At 34.4% G+C, this 16,868-nt stretch overlaps 2 protein-coding genes across 4 annotated transcripts; both read right to left on the bottom strand.

Annotated features, from left to right (window-relative positions):
- Positions 1-72: 72 nt before the first annotated feature.
- Positions 73-9,141, bottom strand: LOC18593903 (MLO-like protein 11). Its single transcript, XM_018125214.2, has 15 exons — positions 7,911-9,141; positions 7,382-7,439; positions 6,991-7,223; positions 6,714-6,830; positions 6,041-6,101; positions 5,695-5,789; positions 5,099-5,173; positions 3,948-4,033; positions 2,952-3,001; positions 2,661-2,701; positions 2,243-2,413; positions 2,073-2,108; positions 1,698-1,765; positions 1,552-1,612; positions 73-744 (listed from the first exon to the last, which is right to left on the bottom strand). Exons 1-15 carry the CDS (start codon positions 8,043-8,045, stop codon positions 355-357), a joined length of 1,677 nt encoding a protein of 558 aa, XP_017980703.2. The 5' UTR covers positions 8,046-9,141; the 3' UTR covers positions 73-354.
- Positions 9,142-11,346: 2,205 nt separating this feature from the next.
- LOC108662947 (G-type lectin S-receptor-like serine/threonine-protein kinase SD1-1) lies at positions 11,347-16,614 on the bottom strand. 3 transcript variants are annotated; one of them, XM_088808098.1, is made up of 7 exons: positions 15,268-16,614; positions 13,896-14,009; positions 13,386-13,543; positions 13,087-13,297; positions 12,736-12,973; positions 12,508-12,658; positions 11,347-11,890 (listed from the first exon to the last, which is right to left on the bottom strand). In XM_088808098.1, exons 1-7 carry the CDS (start codon positions 16,538-16,540, stop codon positions 11,585-11,587), a joined length of 2,451 nt encoding a protein of 816 aa, XP_088664224.1. In that variant the 5' UTR covers positions 16,541-16,614; the 3' UTR covers positions 11,347-11,584. The 3 variants fall into 3 exon arrangements, with proteins under 3 accessions (XP_088664224.1, XP_088664225.1, XP_088664226.1); XM_088808099.1 differs by lacking the exon at positions 13,896-14,009 and having other exon boundaries at positions 15,268-16,613; XM_088808100.1 differs by lacking the exons at positions 13,896-14,009; positions 15,268-16,614 and adding an exon at positions 13,780-13,797.
- Positions 16,615-16,868: the final 254 nt, after the last annotated feature.

Raw genomic sequence — 16,868 nt, 5'->3', positions numbered from 1 at the left:
TATTTGGGATGTAAGGAAATACAGTGCAAGCTCATTCCAATATATTATCTATGCAAATTGACAATCAGAAAGTGAGAGAATCAAGTACTATATACCCCACGTATCGGTTTCCTTGTTTTATAAATTTGTAGCTACAACTTACAACATGGTACAATCTGCGAACCTACGAGTATTTTAAACAGAGGGGAATGTGAAGAAATTGCGTGCCTGTAAGGAATATAATTCAAGCACTTTCCATATAATTTCCTCATACATTTTAAAAACCATGCAAAGCCTAATTCAGTAATAGTATACACTTTGTTTGTCTTTTTTCCGTATGCCTACAAGTAACACTACACAATTGCTGTACTGGTGTCATTCTCTTCTAACAGGCATAGAAGATGATCTTAGGAAATCTTCCTTCTGAAGACTAGACATAGTTGATGACGAAATAGTAGCTGATGGTCTAAGTAGAGGTGTACCAACCCTACTCGAAGTTTCATTAGCAACTGGGGAAGGACTGGCTGTGACATTGGCCGGTGGTTGCAACTCTATCTCAGTGTGTGTACCATTGCCAGCTTCATTAATATCAATGAATTGGTGCTCTTCTTCCTCAAGCGACATTACAGTGCTTGTGTCTGTGTGTATGGTTGAATCATCAGGGAAAAGCCCATGCCTCCTCCTTCTCCTTGCTGCCTTACCCCATCCGTGGATTGTCTCCCTTATCCTTTGTGGAATTAGTGCTGCCTTGTAGTTTGTTCCCATCTGAAGGGAGGAGCGAAACTTTAGTAAGTGCTGCCCGAAACCATTTCTAATGAATTCAGACACAAGCACCTCTTGCTAATAGTTTTGTCCACTGAAACAATTCACTTTGCACATCAAGGTAAATAATATTACCATAAAATTTAGTATAAGAGTCTACTTTAAGCAGTTACTTGACAGCTGCTTCCTTGGTAGGAGGTAACTGATCGAAGTTCTAAGGGAAAAACATAACTTTGCCCTATGCAAGCTTTTCTAAGAACTTCCTAAGAAAGGGGAAAAAAATTTAATTCAGAATGCTCAAGAATTTGGACGACATAAATTTATTCCTTCAAGTGATAAACTCTGAGGTTATGGAATCATTTGAAACTGGCAGTACCTCAGTTGCAATGGTTGCAATAATAACAGCATCCAGTTGGGCAAAAGTATAAGAAAGCATGACATAGGATTAAAGCCAATTGCTTGAAAAGAGATACATACAAAAAAAAAAAAGACAAAGAAAAGAAGGGGGGATGGGCGGGGAGGGGGGGTGAGGAGTTATATTCAACACTCCAATAGCATATGTAGCTCCACCCCTGAACATAAGCATATGTTCAACAGCAATTATTTATGGTTAAGGTCAGAATGTTAAATTCATGGCTGAAGTTTGAAGACTCATCAGACCTGCATATGCTACTAATCATGAATTACAGTAGACAGCACAACTTTTTTAGCAACTAATCCTCTACATACCGGTAATTCCTTGGTCATGCTGCAATTTGGTTCTATTACTTTTCCCCAAGAGAAAGAGATGTTAATAAATAATTATATTACCTGAGTAACCAGAGCATAGAGTGGCAGAGTGATGTAGCTACAGAGAAACTGCCCAGCAAACCTATAAGATAAGGACAAATACTTAAGGATCCATAATTGATGAAATTTGCATAATAAAATCAAGACTAACTAAAATGTATTCATACCCCAAAATAAGTCTTATATAAACAAGAGTATGGTTCCGGATGAAGCATGAATTATAGCCAAACTGCCACTGCAAAGATAGTAACAGACAGTTATTAACATGCCAAACTCGTACATCCCCGCCCATAAACTCAAAGTTTGTTTTTTATATTTATATTTCCTCTTCAATTTCATGTTTTATTGAGGGCTTTTTATACATGTTCAAAGACTGTGAAATCACAATGAGTACACAACCGATGTCAAAAAAATAGAGCACAGAAGCCCAGGAGAATGACAGAAATGAAGTTTGAAGGCAATTTTAGATTGCTTAATGTTCAACTTAATATCATCCTCAGCAGTGTTATTAGATAATAATCCAGTCAGGAAAGAGGAAGTACCCAGAACCAAAAAAATGAAGCCAGTTCAAATGCATTCTGCAGAGAAATGAGACAAGAACATTAGTTCTATGAAAAAGGAAGTTGTAAATAGCTTTTCTTCTTGTGGCAGGCAGTTAAGAGTCTGAATGTACAAAAATCTTCAACTTGACTGCATTGCCCTAAATAACAACCTGGAACAGAATAAAATGGATAAGGGACAACAACCATTCTGGCTTGTTAAACCAGAAAAGTTCATCTCGAGGCCTCAGCTTTGCTCCAGTATAAAAGCCTGTTATGCTAGCATTCTCCAGTGCCAAGGTTGCGATGACATGCTGTAGCTTTGCACCCACAAGAAGAACAAGCTGCATATGAAGTTATGAACATTATCAGAATAATATGAAATATTAGGAGTCCATCTAACAAAATGTATACAAAGGAATATTCCTAAAAATCACAATAGCTACATTTTCTATCAGTACAACACTAGTTGGCTCTTCAAGTGTTCATTTGTCAGTGTATGCAAGCACCCTTAGAAATTCTAGTCAAGGGTATCCATCATGGTGGTGAACACCAAGGTAATACAAAGCAAGGCAAGGGCAACAGACTTACAGTAATCGGAATGATTGCTATCCAGAAATACAGATTAGACCCTGTAAGAAGGAAAAAGGCCTATGAATCATTAATCCAGTGAGTTGGCAAAACTGCCACAATATGATAACACACTGTTCAAATAGGCAACAAGCTGAGCACTGTCATTCCTACATAGTCTGTTGTGCTCTAAACAACCAGCCAAAATCCTCACTTGAGGGTAACAACCATGAAATGCATACTCATGGTAAAAGTACAGCTAGGTAGCAAAAACATAATATTTATAATTCAATTCATATTAACTGCACACACCTTTCACATTGAACAGCATGAAGGCAACAACAAATCCCCAAAGCGGACCACTGCAGGAGATTAAACAAACTGAACTTTAGCAATCCCAAAATCAACTCAACCATGATATCCACAATGACACCCAAGAAGTAATCACCCAAATAAGGTATAAACCAATTGACAGTACAATTCCAGTGAATTATGATTACCACACCACAGAAAGAGCAAAAAAACAAATGATAAGGGTGAGGAAGCAGGTAGAATTCGTACTGCAGTGCTGCTCATTTAATGTTATTGATCCATTTCATGGTTAAAATGAAATGAGTTATTACATTAACCTTTCAGATAGAATCCCCCTTCCCCAATTTTTTTTTTTTTTTTTAAAAAAAACCTTTCAGATTTTGCAAAATCCAGTTTTAGGTCTTGATACACATCTTAACCATTCAGTCAAGATTGCCTTCAAGATTTTACTCTACAGGATACATCCAGTTTTAGGTCATAATCCAACTATATCAGTTATTAGCAGCTAGCCTGGGCCTGAGAAGAAATTTATAGACATGTGCTATTGAGTTTATACTTAATATTGCTATAAAGAGGTTTAACTACCAACTTTCTTGCTTTTTTTTTCATGCATAATGAACACACACACTGGCAGAAATAGATACCCGCATGAATGTGAGATATGTATATTTCAGAGAGACAACCTGTATGAGAAATATTTCAGTCCTTTTTATCTTAAATTAGTTCTATATGGAATAAATATTTGACAAGAGTAAGCAATAACGCAAATGATGTAATTAGTAAATTTCAGTTGCTGAACACCTTAGATAAACCAATAAATGTTCATAATTCAATCACACTAAAAGATATGCCATTGTGGTTGATATATGACCCCATGAATCCATCAATAGAGAAGAAAAGATAACATTATATAAATTATGTGCTAGCAATAACAAACTTTTGTGGCAATTTGACAGAGAACATAATCAGAAAATATCATATGAAAACATTACTTGCCTAACACCAACTATCTTTTGAAATTCTTCCTCCATAGAGCGAATCATATAGCTGTGAAAATCATAGCTTGATATCAGGTTGTGATTCTGCCATGAGTAGGAAAACAAAAGGCATAAATATTCATATGCTGCAATTGTTTCAAAACCAACCAGAAGTTTAGCATCAAGAGGTATTCACATCTAAATTTTCCTCAGCATACAAGAAGAAAAAGAAATGGAAGAACAAAAGGAACCAAGTTTTTCAGTATGGTAAATGTTAATAATGAGATAGAAGCACAAAACCAATAGGTACCCATTACCCTTCATCATGCCAGTCAAAGAGAAAAGCAAACAAATACAATAGTAATAGCAGTAAACATGTTTTAAAAAGTAATGGTAGTATTTTTTCATGGTCCAAAAGTAGGGGTATTTTTGTGCTCGAGCTCAAGCTAAGCTGATACAGTGCCTGGCTCGAGCTCAGCTGAGCTTTATATTTTTGTGCTCGAGCTCAGCTCAAAAAATAATAGAGTTGCTTGAGCTCAAGCTCGAACTTGGCTTCCAAATAAAAACTCAAATAATACTTAAAAATATGTAAATAAATATTATATTTTATATAAATACGTATAAATATTAAAAAATCAAAAGCTTAAGGCTTGCAAGCCACTCAAGTCAAGTATTACAAAACTTGAACTCAGCTCGACTCATTACTCAAGTAGCTCAAGTTCAAGCTTGAGCTCTGCTCAACATTGAATGAGTCGAACTTGAGTCTTCATCAAGTCAAGCCCGACTAGATCACAAGTTGCTTAACTCATTTACACCCCAATCCACAAGCATCCCCCGTCCAGATTTATTGCAACAAAGACAAGAACATCCATAAGAGATGACCAACTTTTGGCTGTACATTTAAATTTCTTATATAGTAAAATATTTGAATTTTCAGGCCAATAAGATTTGCAGACTAGCACAAATGCTATGCAATTATTCATGGCACATATGAATTAATTTTAGTTTATCTTCAAAATTAACACCACAGTTAAATAGAAATCTTATCATGGACAAAGAATGAATTGCGATTACATCAAAAACTCAAGGAATTTTCTGTCAGAAAAGCAATCCCTTGAATCCAATAGGAATACAGAATACTTCATAAATAAGATTACCAATAACACATACCATTATGAAGCCCTTGCGGAGTGTCAGATAGTCTGCACGAACCACTGAACGCCCAAATTGCCGGAAGAAACATATCTGCAAATTGAAAATAAGAACTTATAACAGAAAAGCTTCTCTTCTTTAAGTGCAGCTGAAGTTTTAAAGAAATAATGCCTTTCCAAAACCTTAATTAAAAAGTTCTTAATAATCAAACTGAAGGAGAAAAAGGGGAGGAACTGCTTATTCAAAGGACACGGGGGAACTTTGAAAGAAGAAGAAGAAATGGGGAAGAAAACTTAAAACTATTCTATCGTGCTTAAGGCAATTTACTAATGTGATCGACTTCCAGTTGCAGTGAGAATGAATTCTGCACTAGGGAAAATCTCTCTCATACTCCCTCCATGTACACTATATGTTCTTTCTTTTTCCATGATAAGTAATAGTTTCATTAGAGAAGAATACCGCCAAAAAAAAAAAGTGGCAAACCCTAGTGCATGTGTAGCACAAAAGAATTGCAGGATTATCATGCAAATTATAAGAAATAAAAATGCATCACAATCTAATAGAGCAACAACTCTCATTGTAAAGAAAGCAAGAAGAAAATGTTCTCTACCTACCACCCAGATAAGAAAACTATTTTTGGTCAAGGGGTTTGATGTGTGGTTTTTGACAAATGTTGTTTGCCTTCGCAGTATCGACTCTCGTGCTCTTTCTGTCAAAAGTAAACTGAAATCATCATGTAATATCTAAAAGGGATTTGTAAAAACTGTTACATGACTTAAAGCACAATTGATCACACACATCAAGAAATCAAACTAATCAGTAAAGCACATCATCAGGAATTTAATAAACGTGCAACTGTATAGTTACTGCATAAGTTCTCCGTCAGAAAACATTAATCAACATAAATGAACAGAGACAACTGTTATCTGAAACTACCAATAGTAGACTGTTTGAACTTACCATTTAGTAAATCATGTCGATCCATTTGAGCTTCATCCTCCCATGCTCTCCAACTATGAATCTACCAAATATTTACAATTCAAAATGTAAGCAAATAACAGCAACATAGTTCCAGCTTCATGCCTTCATCAGAAGTAAAACATTTCTGAAATATAACTAGTTCAGAGTTTACAGTTTTTTTACAGCAATAAATCATTCTCATCTGTGCAATAGACTGCTTAAGATTGTTTACCAGCTATATCAATATTGCATAATTTCCTTTTCCTTCAGTGTTCTCATATGTTGGAATCATTAACCATGGCTTTAGGTAATCACCTTCTACTGTTATCAACAGACCAATAATAATATTACAAACTCAACCCCGGGGAGTATCATTGGCCATATTTGCATGATAGTCCCCCAAAGACAAAAAAATGAAGAGACAGCTTGTCTCCAATCAATTGCCTAAACATACTTTACATAACAATCCTAGTATGTACAATCCTTGTCAAATATTGCATTTGATCAGCAACTTGGAATAAAAAATTTTGCATTGTGAAATGCAAAATATTTTTGCTAGGAAGAAAGATGTCAAGTACCCAAAGAACCTATGATTACTACAACAGCCAGACAACAAGAACAATATTTGTAAACTTTTAAGTTGGAGTTACTTTATTACAATAAAAGGCCCAACCTTCACAATTGCCAGCAACATTGTTAAGCAACTGTAAGATACATGTGTGATTGCCATGACAAAGATGAAGCGATGCAACTGCTCAAGACCTTCATAAGAGACAAATGGTTCATGACCCTGCAGAACAGAATAATTTCAAGCTGGAACATCGTGTAAGTATTAAATACTTATATGTATAATTAAATATTTAGAGAATATGATTATAGCCAAAGGAAAAATGAACAAATTAAACTGACAATAGCAGAATCTGCAGTCAAGATATGGATTAGTCACATGCCTCTTTGCAGGTATTCTGATTCATGCCATTCAACATTCTCCTGAATAAGTGAAAACCAGAAACCATTGTAAGCTTACGCTCCTTCGAAGAACCATCCTCAAGCTCTTCATCAATCTCAGACCTGGTGCATGGAGCAAAGGTGCTATCATAGAACTTTGATGGAATGCAAATATTGGCTATTGTGCTAGAGGTTGCTGTTAGAAGGAGCGATATAAATCCAAGCAGCATTAACTCTGTAAAAGGAAGTCCAAAAGTACAAAATAAAGCAATGATAAATATGACATACAAAAAGAAAGGTAATAGAAGTTTGTTTAAGAAAAATTCTTAGTCCACACCAAATCAGAAAATACAGGCGTTTCACTAGGCTGCAGGTAGAAATATATGGAAATACCTTCTTTCATCTTCTCCACAGCTGCAAGCAGAGGTTTTCGATTGGTTTTCCTTAACCACTGAAACAAAGCAATAGAAAATTCATAAGGTGTTATCAAAGGTAGTAAACATGATTTAAAAACAAAAATAACAAATCAAATGTACACATCTGTCAACAAATGTAACAAGAACAGAAATATCCAAAGGTACAAGATAGACACCACAAACACATGGCTTTTGCAGTGAACTGGGTAGCAAATCAAAGAAACTACTACAGAGCTTTGTCCATTAATAACAAATTCACCACTTAAAGGCCGATTATCAGCTACCAGCAACACAATTAGTCATAGAATAAATAAATTAACAATGTTGAACCAAACAGAATTTCATTGTCGAAAATAACTATTAGTAGATATAAACATATCATTACCAAAGTCTTTTGAATATCTTTCTCTAATAGTCATAATCGCATAATACATCTCTTTTAACAAAAGCAACAAACATGATTTAAAAACAAAACAAAAATTGGAAGCTAAAAACCAGCTACTCACATGGCTTAGGCGATGAATTGAGCGCTCCACAATCAAAGAAACAGCAACAAAGATTGTCAAAACAGTAGCAACAGACCATGTTGGCGTTAATGCCAGTGATCTCATTTCTTTTTCATTGTCCACACTTTCCTCCATTTTTAAAAACTCTATTCACAACCCTCTGAAATCTTTCTTTCAAAGTTTAATCCCCCACACAAAAATCTCTCAAACACTACTGCAACTCCACCTTAAACTACACTAATCCTACATAACAATAAACAGGAAAGACCAACAAACTATGATCTTCGACTTCAAGAACAAGACACAAAATTTTCCTGTCTTAAAAACTTACTTCCCCAAATCTTTAAAAACATCTACTGCAACACTCATCTAACACTAAACTAATCTCAAATAACATTAACATGAAACCAACAAACTATGATCTTTTAACTTCAAGAACAAGACACAATTTTCCAAGTCTTCAAACTTATCCCACCAAATCTTCAACCCTTTCAGCTCGCTCTTAAACTACAGCATATGAACACTTCAATCAAGAACTAGGATAAAAGCCAAAAAAAGAAAAGGTACTTGTCATTTGAACTTAAACCAACAAAAACACACTAAACAGGAAAAAAATTCCTGTTTCAAGTTTTCAGACAAAACCCAAGTTTTAGCATAAATCAAGGTAAGAGCTTTTCTGTTGTGTATGAGTATTGAGTCTGAGGAAACGCCAAACACGCGGTGTTAGGTGGCGTTTCCTCAGCTTTTCTTTTATGAAAAAATAAAGCCTGATCCAGGTACTACACGCTGAATTATTAAAACTACCCTTACAAACCAAGAAAACCAAAACCTTTAAGAGACAGTACAGAGAGCGCTGATATTCAACTGCTTTTTGCGTGTCAAAACATTCAATGCGTCTTCTCTGTCTGAACTCTGAACTGTCTTTCTGCAATAAATGTTCAATATTTGCTCTTTTCCTTGGACCAAAACAAAAAGGAAAGAAAGAAAGGAAGAGAAAATGGAAGCAAAAGACAGAGGAACCGAATCTTGAAGAACCCACGTTCACAGTTACATCAGATCTCTTTTTCCAGCAAAAAAAATAACCGATTTTCAATGCGTTTGAAAATCCCAAAGTGGAAAACGGAAATGAGAACAAAAGAAAGATTGGTTCTTTAATTATTTTGTGAAATAAAAAAGGTGAAGTGGGTGTCAATGCTGAACTGCTGATGCAAATGGACCTACACCAGGAGAGATCCCGCTGTTCACTTTTCCTTTTTTATTACTTCCATTTCTTTAAATTAAGGAAAAAAAAAAAAAAAAAAGCAAACTTTTTTGGATTTTTGCATGCAAAGAGACAGAGAGAGATTCTATGAAGTTCCTAGTGCTAATCTTTCTCCAAAGAAAATGTGAATAACTTGTACGGCGTCGTTTTGAAGCTTGAATGAATCCATGAGCGGTCCTTTTTCTCTCTTTTAATTTTTTTTTTTAAATTAATTAAATTATTATTAGCTGCCAGACTTCTATGCCTATTTTGCCACAGATTAGGTGCTAGAAGGAACCTATGGATCTACTCCTAATAATAACTTAATGAATCTAATATAATAATATTCACAATGCTTTACATCGACTTTTGTAGGCCAAAATTTATGAAATCCTTCTACTAAAAATAATTAAAATAATACCCTACATATATTATATAATTTCGTTTTGTTTATATTTATTACTTCATGCCGGCAAATCTAAAAAGAAATTTCAAAAAACCGACAAAAATACAGAGTGAATGAACATCGGAACGTGATTTGCCCATGTTTATGTCTTAATACTGTTTAACTTGTTATCAGTAAGTAAACGTTATTGTGATGACAAAATCAAGCTGAAAGCGAGAGCTTCACTATGACTTTCCATACGGGCATCAAGCAGCAACCATCGGTTATTTAATTATGCTATTTTCTCCAAAGGGGTCCACTCACATGCCAATGACTACTATACTACTCCTACTGTTACTTTAATTAATAAAAAGATAATTACTTTTTTGAAAATAGTGTTGACCATCATTTTCAATTATAACTATGATGATGATAATAATAATATTTTTATGAGTTTTCATTATGTTGGATAGAAAATAGATGAATAAATAAATATTTTATGGTAATTATCATGTCGTTATAAGTTTGTATATACTCATGAGTCATGAAAAATTAGTGACTTAATAAGCGGTTCGCGAATAGGTTTTTTTAATTATTAAAAATTAAGTTTTAAATTTTTCACATAATTAATAAATATTAATATTTTTAGACTTATAAAGATGTTAGAGATTGGGATTTTTATAAATTTTTTATAATTTGAGTGAGGGTGGAAATTTTTTTCCACAAGATGATCTAAACAATAAAAAATATTTTCAATAGTGTATCAAAAAAATAAAAAATACTATAAAATATTTTATACAAGAAAAAAAATTTCCGTAATAATTTTTTTTTTTGTATTTAAAAAAAAAAGATTCGAGTCTTACTCATTTTGAGATGGAGATCATATACTAATCAACAACTTAATTGATCGGGTGTTGTAATAAATTATTTTGTAATTACCAAACAGACTCTAAAATATAAATAAATTCGTTCCAAAAAAAAAAAAAGAGAAATCGTTGACAAACTCACTACAGCAATATTTGTTGTCCAATGAAAGCCCATCAGGACATTTCTTGATCCACTAAAAGTCCACTAGAAAATTGCTAGTCCACTACAAACCCATTAAGCATGTCTTCGCCATTTACAAAAGATGATTTAGGCCCGTTCCTAAATTTGCTAGTGCCACTTCTTAATCATATTATTGCAAACGTGTTGGGCCCACCAATCTTTGTCTGGAACAAGACAAAGCCAACCTCGTATCAGCTGTTAGTCGCGTACAATCAGCGCGCTCCACCCTTGTCTTTTTGTTTTGCGGCGCCCTCACAGCCTCAACAACACGTCTTCCAGCGCCTTTTGAAGCCCCCGTAAAGCCATAACCAAAGATGAAGATGGAAACTCTACAGGCTTAAACTGCAACATATCTTTGTTGAAGACCCCGTCGGCTTCTTTCAACACGGAATCTGTAGCCTCTGTTAATGATCTAATTGCTAGTTAGCTTGACTAATCTTGTATGTGAAGTTCATTCGTTTGTGCCCCAAAAAGAGCTTACAATCTCATGGTACTAAATTCACTTCTGGATTTAAGTAAAGGAACTGCGGAATCACAGTTATGAATGATCTTTTCTTGTTGTTGATAACAAAGGCTTGATTATGCACAGAATGATATAAAGACAATGAAATTAGTTTGTTGATTCATTTATCACACTAATTAACACTCATGTTGAGGGGAAAGATGGGCTCATCATGCATTACAATTATTATTTTTCAAGCTGACAAGATTAGGTGGCTCTTGATTTTACATAAATGCAGCAGCAAACAAGATAAGTCAACAACTTGTAAATGATGAGATTGCATTGAATTTGTATATGTCAACTGTATGGAGCTGCAGTTTGGTCCTTCAATCTATCTATCCATGGAATAAACAGAACACAACTATTTGTACTTGATTGCATTCTTTATTTTTGAAACATTTCTCGCCAACATTTGCGTTAAAAGCACATGACCCAAATATGGGATTGGGATCATTACTGATAGTTTGGAGCATAATAGATTTAATGAAGCATATCAGCCTCTATCGAGCCTGGAATAGTGATAGACTTATTTCGTTTATCGAAGATGATCCATAGTTACCGGATGCAGAATCTGCTTCAAAAGGACTCTTGTGATGCCAAAAACCAGGTTGTTCAGGCAGCGGCAATTCGTTTTCACTTCCCAACATCAGAAGCACGGATGACATGCTTGGCCTTTCCTCAGGATGCTGTTGTACACATAAAAGGCTAATGTGCATGCATCGTAACACCTGTGATAGATTGCCAGTCTCTGCCAAGAAATCATCAGCAAGATCCAAAGGTCTTCCTTCTTTCCATAATCTCCATGCCTGCAGCAACATGAAATTCATTTATCATTTGTGTTAAAAGTTCTGTAATTCCATCTGGTAAAGAAGAAGAAGAAGAAGAAATTGGGTGCCAAATCAACAACTTGTTGAAAAAAGGAAGGAGAAATATACGGTGACATTTCAGCTATTGGTTTAATGACTTATGAAACCAATATAGGCTTGTCGTTTTATTGTTTCTTGTACTTTGGCTAAATGCCATTTTACTGTGTCGTTTTATTTGGTCCGTGTAAGGCTAAAAGGCCACAATTTTTTTTTGTCTGGTAGTTTGACTATTTTTCAGAACCATTGTAGTGTCCGTTGCAAGACACAGAATTCCAAGTCTGGCATCCTGTGCTTAGCTGTTATTCCTCAGCATTTCATTCTCCAATACCGAATTGTGTGGTCGGTTTTGTTTGCTACTTTCTTTATATATGAAATATGAAAAATGGGTGGGTGCTTCTCTTCCTAACTTCTGGTTTTCCTCATTATTTTTGCTCGCCTGTTTTTTACCTTTTCTGAGATTCACTTTCTTCGTAGTTTATTTTTCTCTTTTATTAGAGAAATTTCTACAATTTGTCAGTTGAAGATAAGTAACAAAAGATAATGACAAAAAGGCTTACACGTTCAATAAGGTTGCCACTTTGCTTTTGATGATAGAATCCTCTATTCTTTCTTCCACTAATCATCTCCAACAACAGTATGCCAAAGCTAAAAACATCTGATTTTACTGAAAACAGGCCATCGATAGCATATTCTGGTGCCATATAACCGCTGCAGGACATTGTCAGATAAAAGTATGTATTTTCATGGGGATCTATAGATCAAATTTGCAGAAAAAGTAGACTTACTAAGTTCCAACCACTCTGTTTGTATTGGCTTCAGTCTGGTCTCCTCCAAAAGTTCTGGCCGTGCCAAAATCTGAAATTTTTGGGTTCATCTCACTATCAAGCAGAACATTACTAGCTTTCAGATCTCTATGAATAATCCTTAATCTGGAATCTTGATGAAGGTAGAGTAGTCCCCTAGCAATCCCACAGATAATTTGGAAACGCTTGGGCCAATCTAATACTTTGCATCTTCTTTGATCTGTCAAGTACTGCATTCATGTTAATTCTGTATCTATTTGACCTTTTGAAACAGCAAAAGAAAACTATTTCACAAGCCGAGAGCAGAAAATATAGAATTGAAAGGTTGCTGACCAAAAATAAATGAGTCAAGACTTCTGTTAGGCATGTATTCATAAACCAGCATTTTCTCCTCTCCATGAATGCAGCACCCAAGAAGCCTTACAAGATTCCGATGCTGAAGTTTGGCAATCAACTTTACTTCAGTTTTAAACTCGTTCAATCCTTGTCCGGAACTCTTTGAAAGTCTTTTCACAGCAATTTCTTGTCCATTTGCAAGTGTGCCCTGGAGAATAAGAACATTTTGATGAGCTTTCAATAAAAATGAATTCTCTGTACTTGAGATCACTTCAGTAATATGCTGTCAACTTTACCTTATAAACAGGTCCAAAACCTCCTTCACCTAGCTTGTTATCAAGACAAAAATTATCAGTAGCTCTGGCTATCGTACCTAGCTGGAATACAGCAAGGTCCATATCTTCACTCTGGCCTTGGTTCATTTGATCCATTTCATCCCTTTCTTCAGCTTCATCTGAAACAGTAGTGAAAATAGGCTAGCATTCAACATAGAAATATGCTTTCTTATGCATATTGATAGATTTAGATAGAAGAAAAAAGGCTGTATGCTTCTTCTGAACACTAAAACAAAAAATATCCAACCGATTGTTGATGGACTCCCTCTTTTGTCAGATCATAAAACAAAATTGAAAACCATCTATTATCAAATTTGATAAGGAATATAAGTGAAATGGCAAATGTCAGAATTACTGTTTTCTTGAAAACAGGGCAGGGATTTGATAGCGCTGCTGTGAGCAAAAATGATTTCGGTATTTGTATCAAATACCAACTTTCCCCCGCTTCATGAGGACCATAGTCGATGTTACCTTCTAATTTTCTCCTTCTCCGGATGTAATAAATGACTACAAGAATCCCCAAGAACAAAGAAATTGGTGTTGCAATTATCACAGCCAGCTTCGCCTTAGGCTTGTTGTTCAGTTCTGATGATCAATATTGATGAAGGAGCACAAATATAATTAAACAATTTTCAAAAGAAATTATCACAAGTAGGGGCGGAGTTAATCAATTTTTGTTAAGGGTTTAGAAACAGACAAAGAAAAGTTAAAAATTTTAAAAATTAATATATTGAATTTAATCAATAATCATAAAATTGTTAATAAAAAATAATTTTATATAACATGTAAATAAAAAAAAGACTTATAATAGTTTTTTAAGAAAGTTGTGCTCGATTATATTTTCTAAATTCAAATTCATCAATTAAAATTTATATATTAAAAAAATCTATTTTTTTAAGATTGAGTATTGGACATTTTGATTCATATGGCTTTTATTCATGAGTTGAAGTATTAAGACTTGATGGCTCAAGTGTAGGAGAATCATTTAGACGATTTGTATTTTTTCTTTTAAAGTATTTGTTAGTTGTTTTCAACTTACTTATACTTTAATCAAACTTGAAAAATCAAATTAATACATTCAACATGCAATATTCTTTTTTATTTCTATTTAAACTTATAATACTAAACATGAAACTATAATGCATAAAATATAAATAATTAAATACGATATATAAGATTAATAATTTCTTCTTATATAATTAAGATTATTCAAAAACTATATATTCAAGAAAAATTTTTTTAACTAAATATAAAACGTAAAGCATATAAAACATATATACTCAAGATAATTTCCTCTTACATAATTAAGATTAATCAAAAAATGATATATTAATAAAATTTTAAGCAACAGTGCATCACTACAACTTATATTTGAAAATTGTATAATAATTTATTAATTTTAAAAATTAAAATCATGAAAAATAAAATTCACATAGTAAAAAAAAAGTCAAATATAATAAGTAGAAGATAAAACTTACATATGACATAACAAAAAAAAAAAGAATATGATTGATGGTTTGTAGAAATTTGAAAAAACAAATCTATAAAAATTTAGAACATATAAGCAAATAATATAAAAAATATAAATATAAATAATAATATAAATTTAAAAAATAAAAAAGTTTAAAATTAAATAAAGCATGTGGGATATTTTTTATTATTTTTTATTTGTATTAATTATTAAATAAAAAATTATTTAAAGACCATGAAGAGAATATATTAAAAAATTTTAAAAAATTTTACAATATAAAAAAATTTTAAAATTCTGGGAGGTCAAACTGTTTGAGGCTCCGCCCCTGATCACAAGCTGTAACAAGAATATGTTGCGATTTTAAACTGATACCTGCTTCTGAAGCAGAGACTCTGATGTAAAGATCCTGGCCAGCTGATGGACATTGTTTAATATCAATTAGATCACCAAACCACATGGCGCAGCCGCTACCTCCTCCTCTAATATCTGCATTAGTGTATGCCATACAAGAACAGTTCTGCAAGCACCTCGCCTTGCATTCCTCGAGATTCATACTTTTGCTCACCCAAGAATGTGAGGCATCTGGCGTTTTCACCCTCTCAATTCTAATAAATCCATCTCCGCTTTGGCAGTTTAATGGCTTATTGTGTATACACCCTTCAGACCAGTCTAAGGAGTTCCATCTTTCAAGCGATTTGGGCCTGAACGCTTTCAAACATCGGCAAGCTGGAAGCGTGGAATTATCGCAGTTCCCATTTGCACCACAAAGTCCATATCTGTCACAATAATCGCTTGGCAAGTTGGAATACCAATCCCAAGTTTGAGTTTCTAGGTTCCATGTGTACCGCTGTCTTAACTTTTCAGTTTGGTTCAAAACTAACCTTGACTTCACCAATTTATTTTTGAGGTAATATGTGTAGTACACCTCCTCCTCATTCCAGACAAAGTTGTAATCATAGACCGGATTTGATCTGTGATTTGTCGCGCCACTAAATCCATCGCCATTCCATAGGCCACTGCGATGGTACTTTTCTGAGCCTTTCCGCAGCACCATTTCTGGATTGCCTTGGAGCTCCACCCCATAAGTAAGGTCCCCAAGAGATGGATCATCTGAGTTCTTCCATGCTACTAGTCTTCGATTTAAACCAGTTCTCAGGTCCCAACCAATCTTCATCCCGGGTAACATTGTATCAGTTGGATGATCAAAGCTTTGCCAAAAGTAGTTCTCTAAATTACCATCGTTTCCATTTCTAACAACAAGATTGCCTGAATCCAGGAGCTGCAGAATCGGATTCTGAGCTGCTTTTGTGGAATTAGTTGACCAAACAGTTGTTTGGTTCTGACCTAGAAGCACGACTCTGCCAGTGGTTTCTATCCTCAGCAAGCCAGTGGTGTCATTTATCGGGTTTATCCTGTTTGCAACCCAAACCACAGTTTGCATGGGGATGTTATTGTACCAAATTCCCAAGTAACGATTCTTAGAACTCCCCGGAGTGAAGAAACCCAATATAAAGCTTCCATCACTAGAGACCAAGGTCTTGCCATCAATGAGTGGTTCAGTAGGAGAAATCTTGTCGAGTGCGTTGGAAGCTTTTGAGAAGATGATGAGGAAACAAGCACTGAAAGAAAGGATATCCATGTCCATGGATGTATAGTCTGAAAGCTTTTTGCTTAGAAGATAAGAATAGACGCCATTTGATTGAACATTCTAAACAGCATTAAACTCCAGGCTTCTAGGCAAGACTTTGGCTCGATTGACCTTGGAATTATTCATCGATCGTGACAGAGACTACGAACTAACATGATGGAAGTATCTTTAACTAACATGATGGAAACATCTTTAGCTTAATGTAGAGATCCCAACTACTCCGGTAAATCCAAGATGTTAAAATTCTTTGTTACCCAAAAAATCAGGGAACTTTACATTTGATTCTATCATAAAGTAACATCTAAAAATGATTTCCTTGTACACT

This window comes from Theobroma cacao, chromosome 7 (genome assembly GCF_053813885.1).
Source record: "Theobroma cacao isolate CCN51 chromosome 7, ASM5381388v1, whole genome shotgun sequence".
Taxonomy (NCBI): Eukaryota; Viridiplantae; Streptophyta; class Magnoliopsida; order Malvales; family Malvaceae; genus Theobroma; species Theobroma cacao.
The sequence above is the reverse complement of the archived record's forward strand: the minus strand, read 5'-3'. Positions and strand labels throughout refer to the sequence as shown.

What these genes read in the sequence shown, in the direction of transcription:
- LOC18593903 (XM_018125214.2), bottom strand. Translation starts at nt 8,045, where the DNA reads ATGGAGGAAAGTGTGGACAATGAAAAAGAAATGAGATCACTGGCATTA. An exon ending in CTTCATTTTTTTGGTTCTGG is followed by an intron (nt 1,766 to 2,072) that starts GTACTTCCTCTT and finishes CTATCTTTGCAG; the next exon opens with TGGCAGTTTGGCTATAATTC. An exon ending in TCTATGCTCTGGTTACTCAG is followed by an intron (nt 745 to 1,551) that starts GTAATATAATTA and finishes TCCTCCCTTCAG; the next exon opens with ATGGGAACAAACTACAAGGC.
- LOC108662947 (XM_088808098.1), bottom strand. Translation starts at nt 16,540, where the DNA reads ATGGACATGGATATCCTTTCTTTCAGTGCTTGTTTCCTCATCATCTTC. An exon ending in GAGAAGGAGAAAATTAGAAG is followed by an intron (nt 13,544 to 13,895) that starts GTAACATCGACT and finishes CTACTGTTTCAG; the next exon opens with ATGAAGCTGAAGAAAGGGAT. An exon ending in GTGGCAACCTTATTGAACGT is followed by an intron (nt 11,891 to 12,507) that starts GTAAGCCTTTTT and finishes ATGTTGCTGCAG; the next exon opens with GCATGGAGATTATGGAAAGA.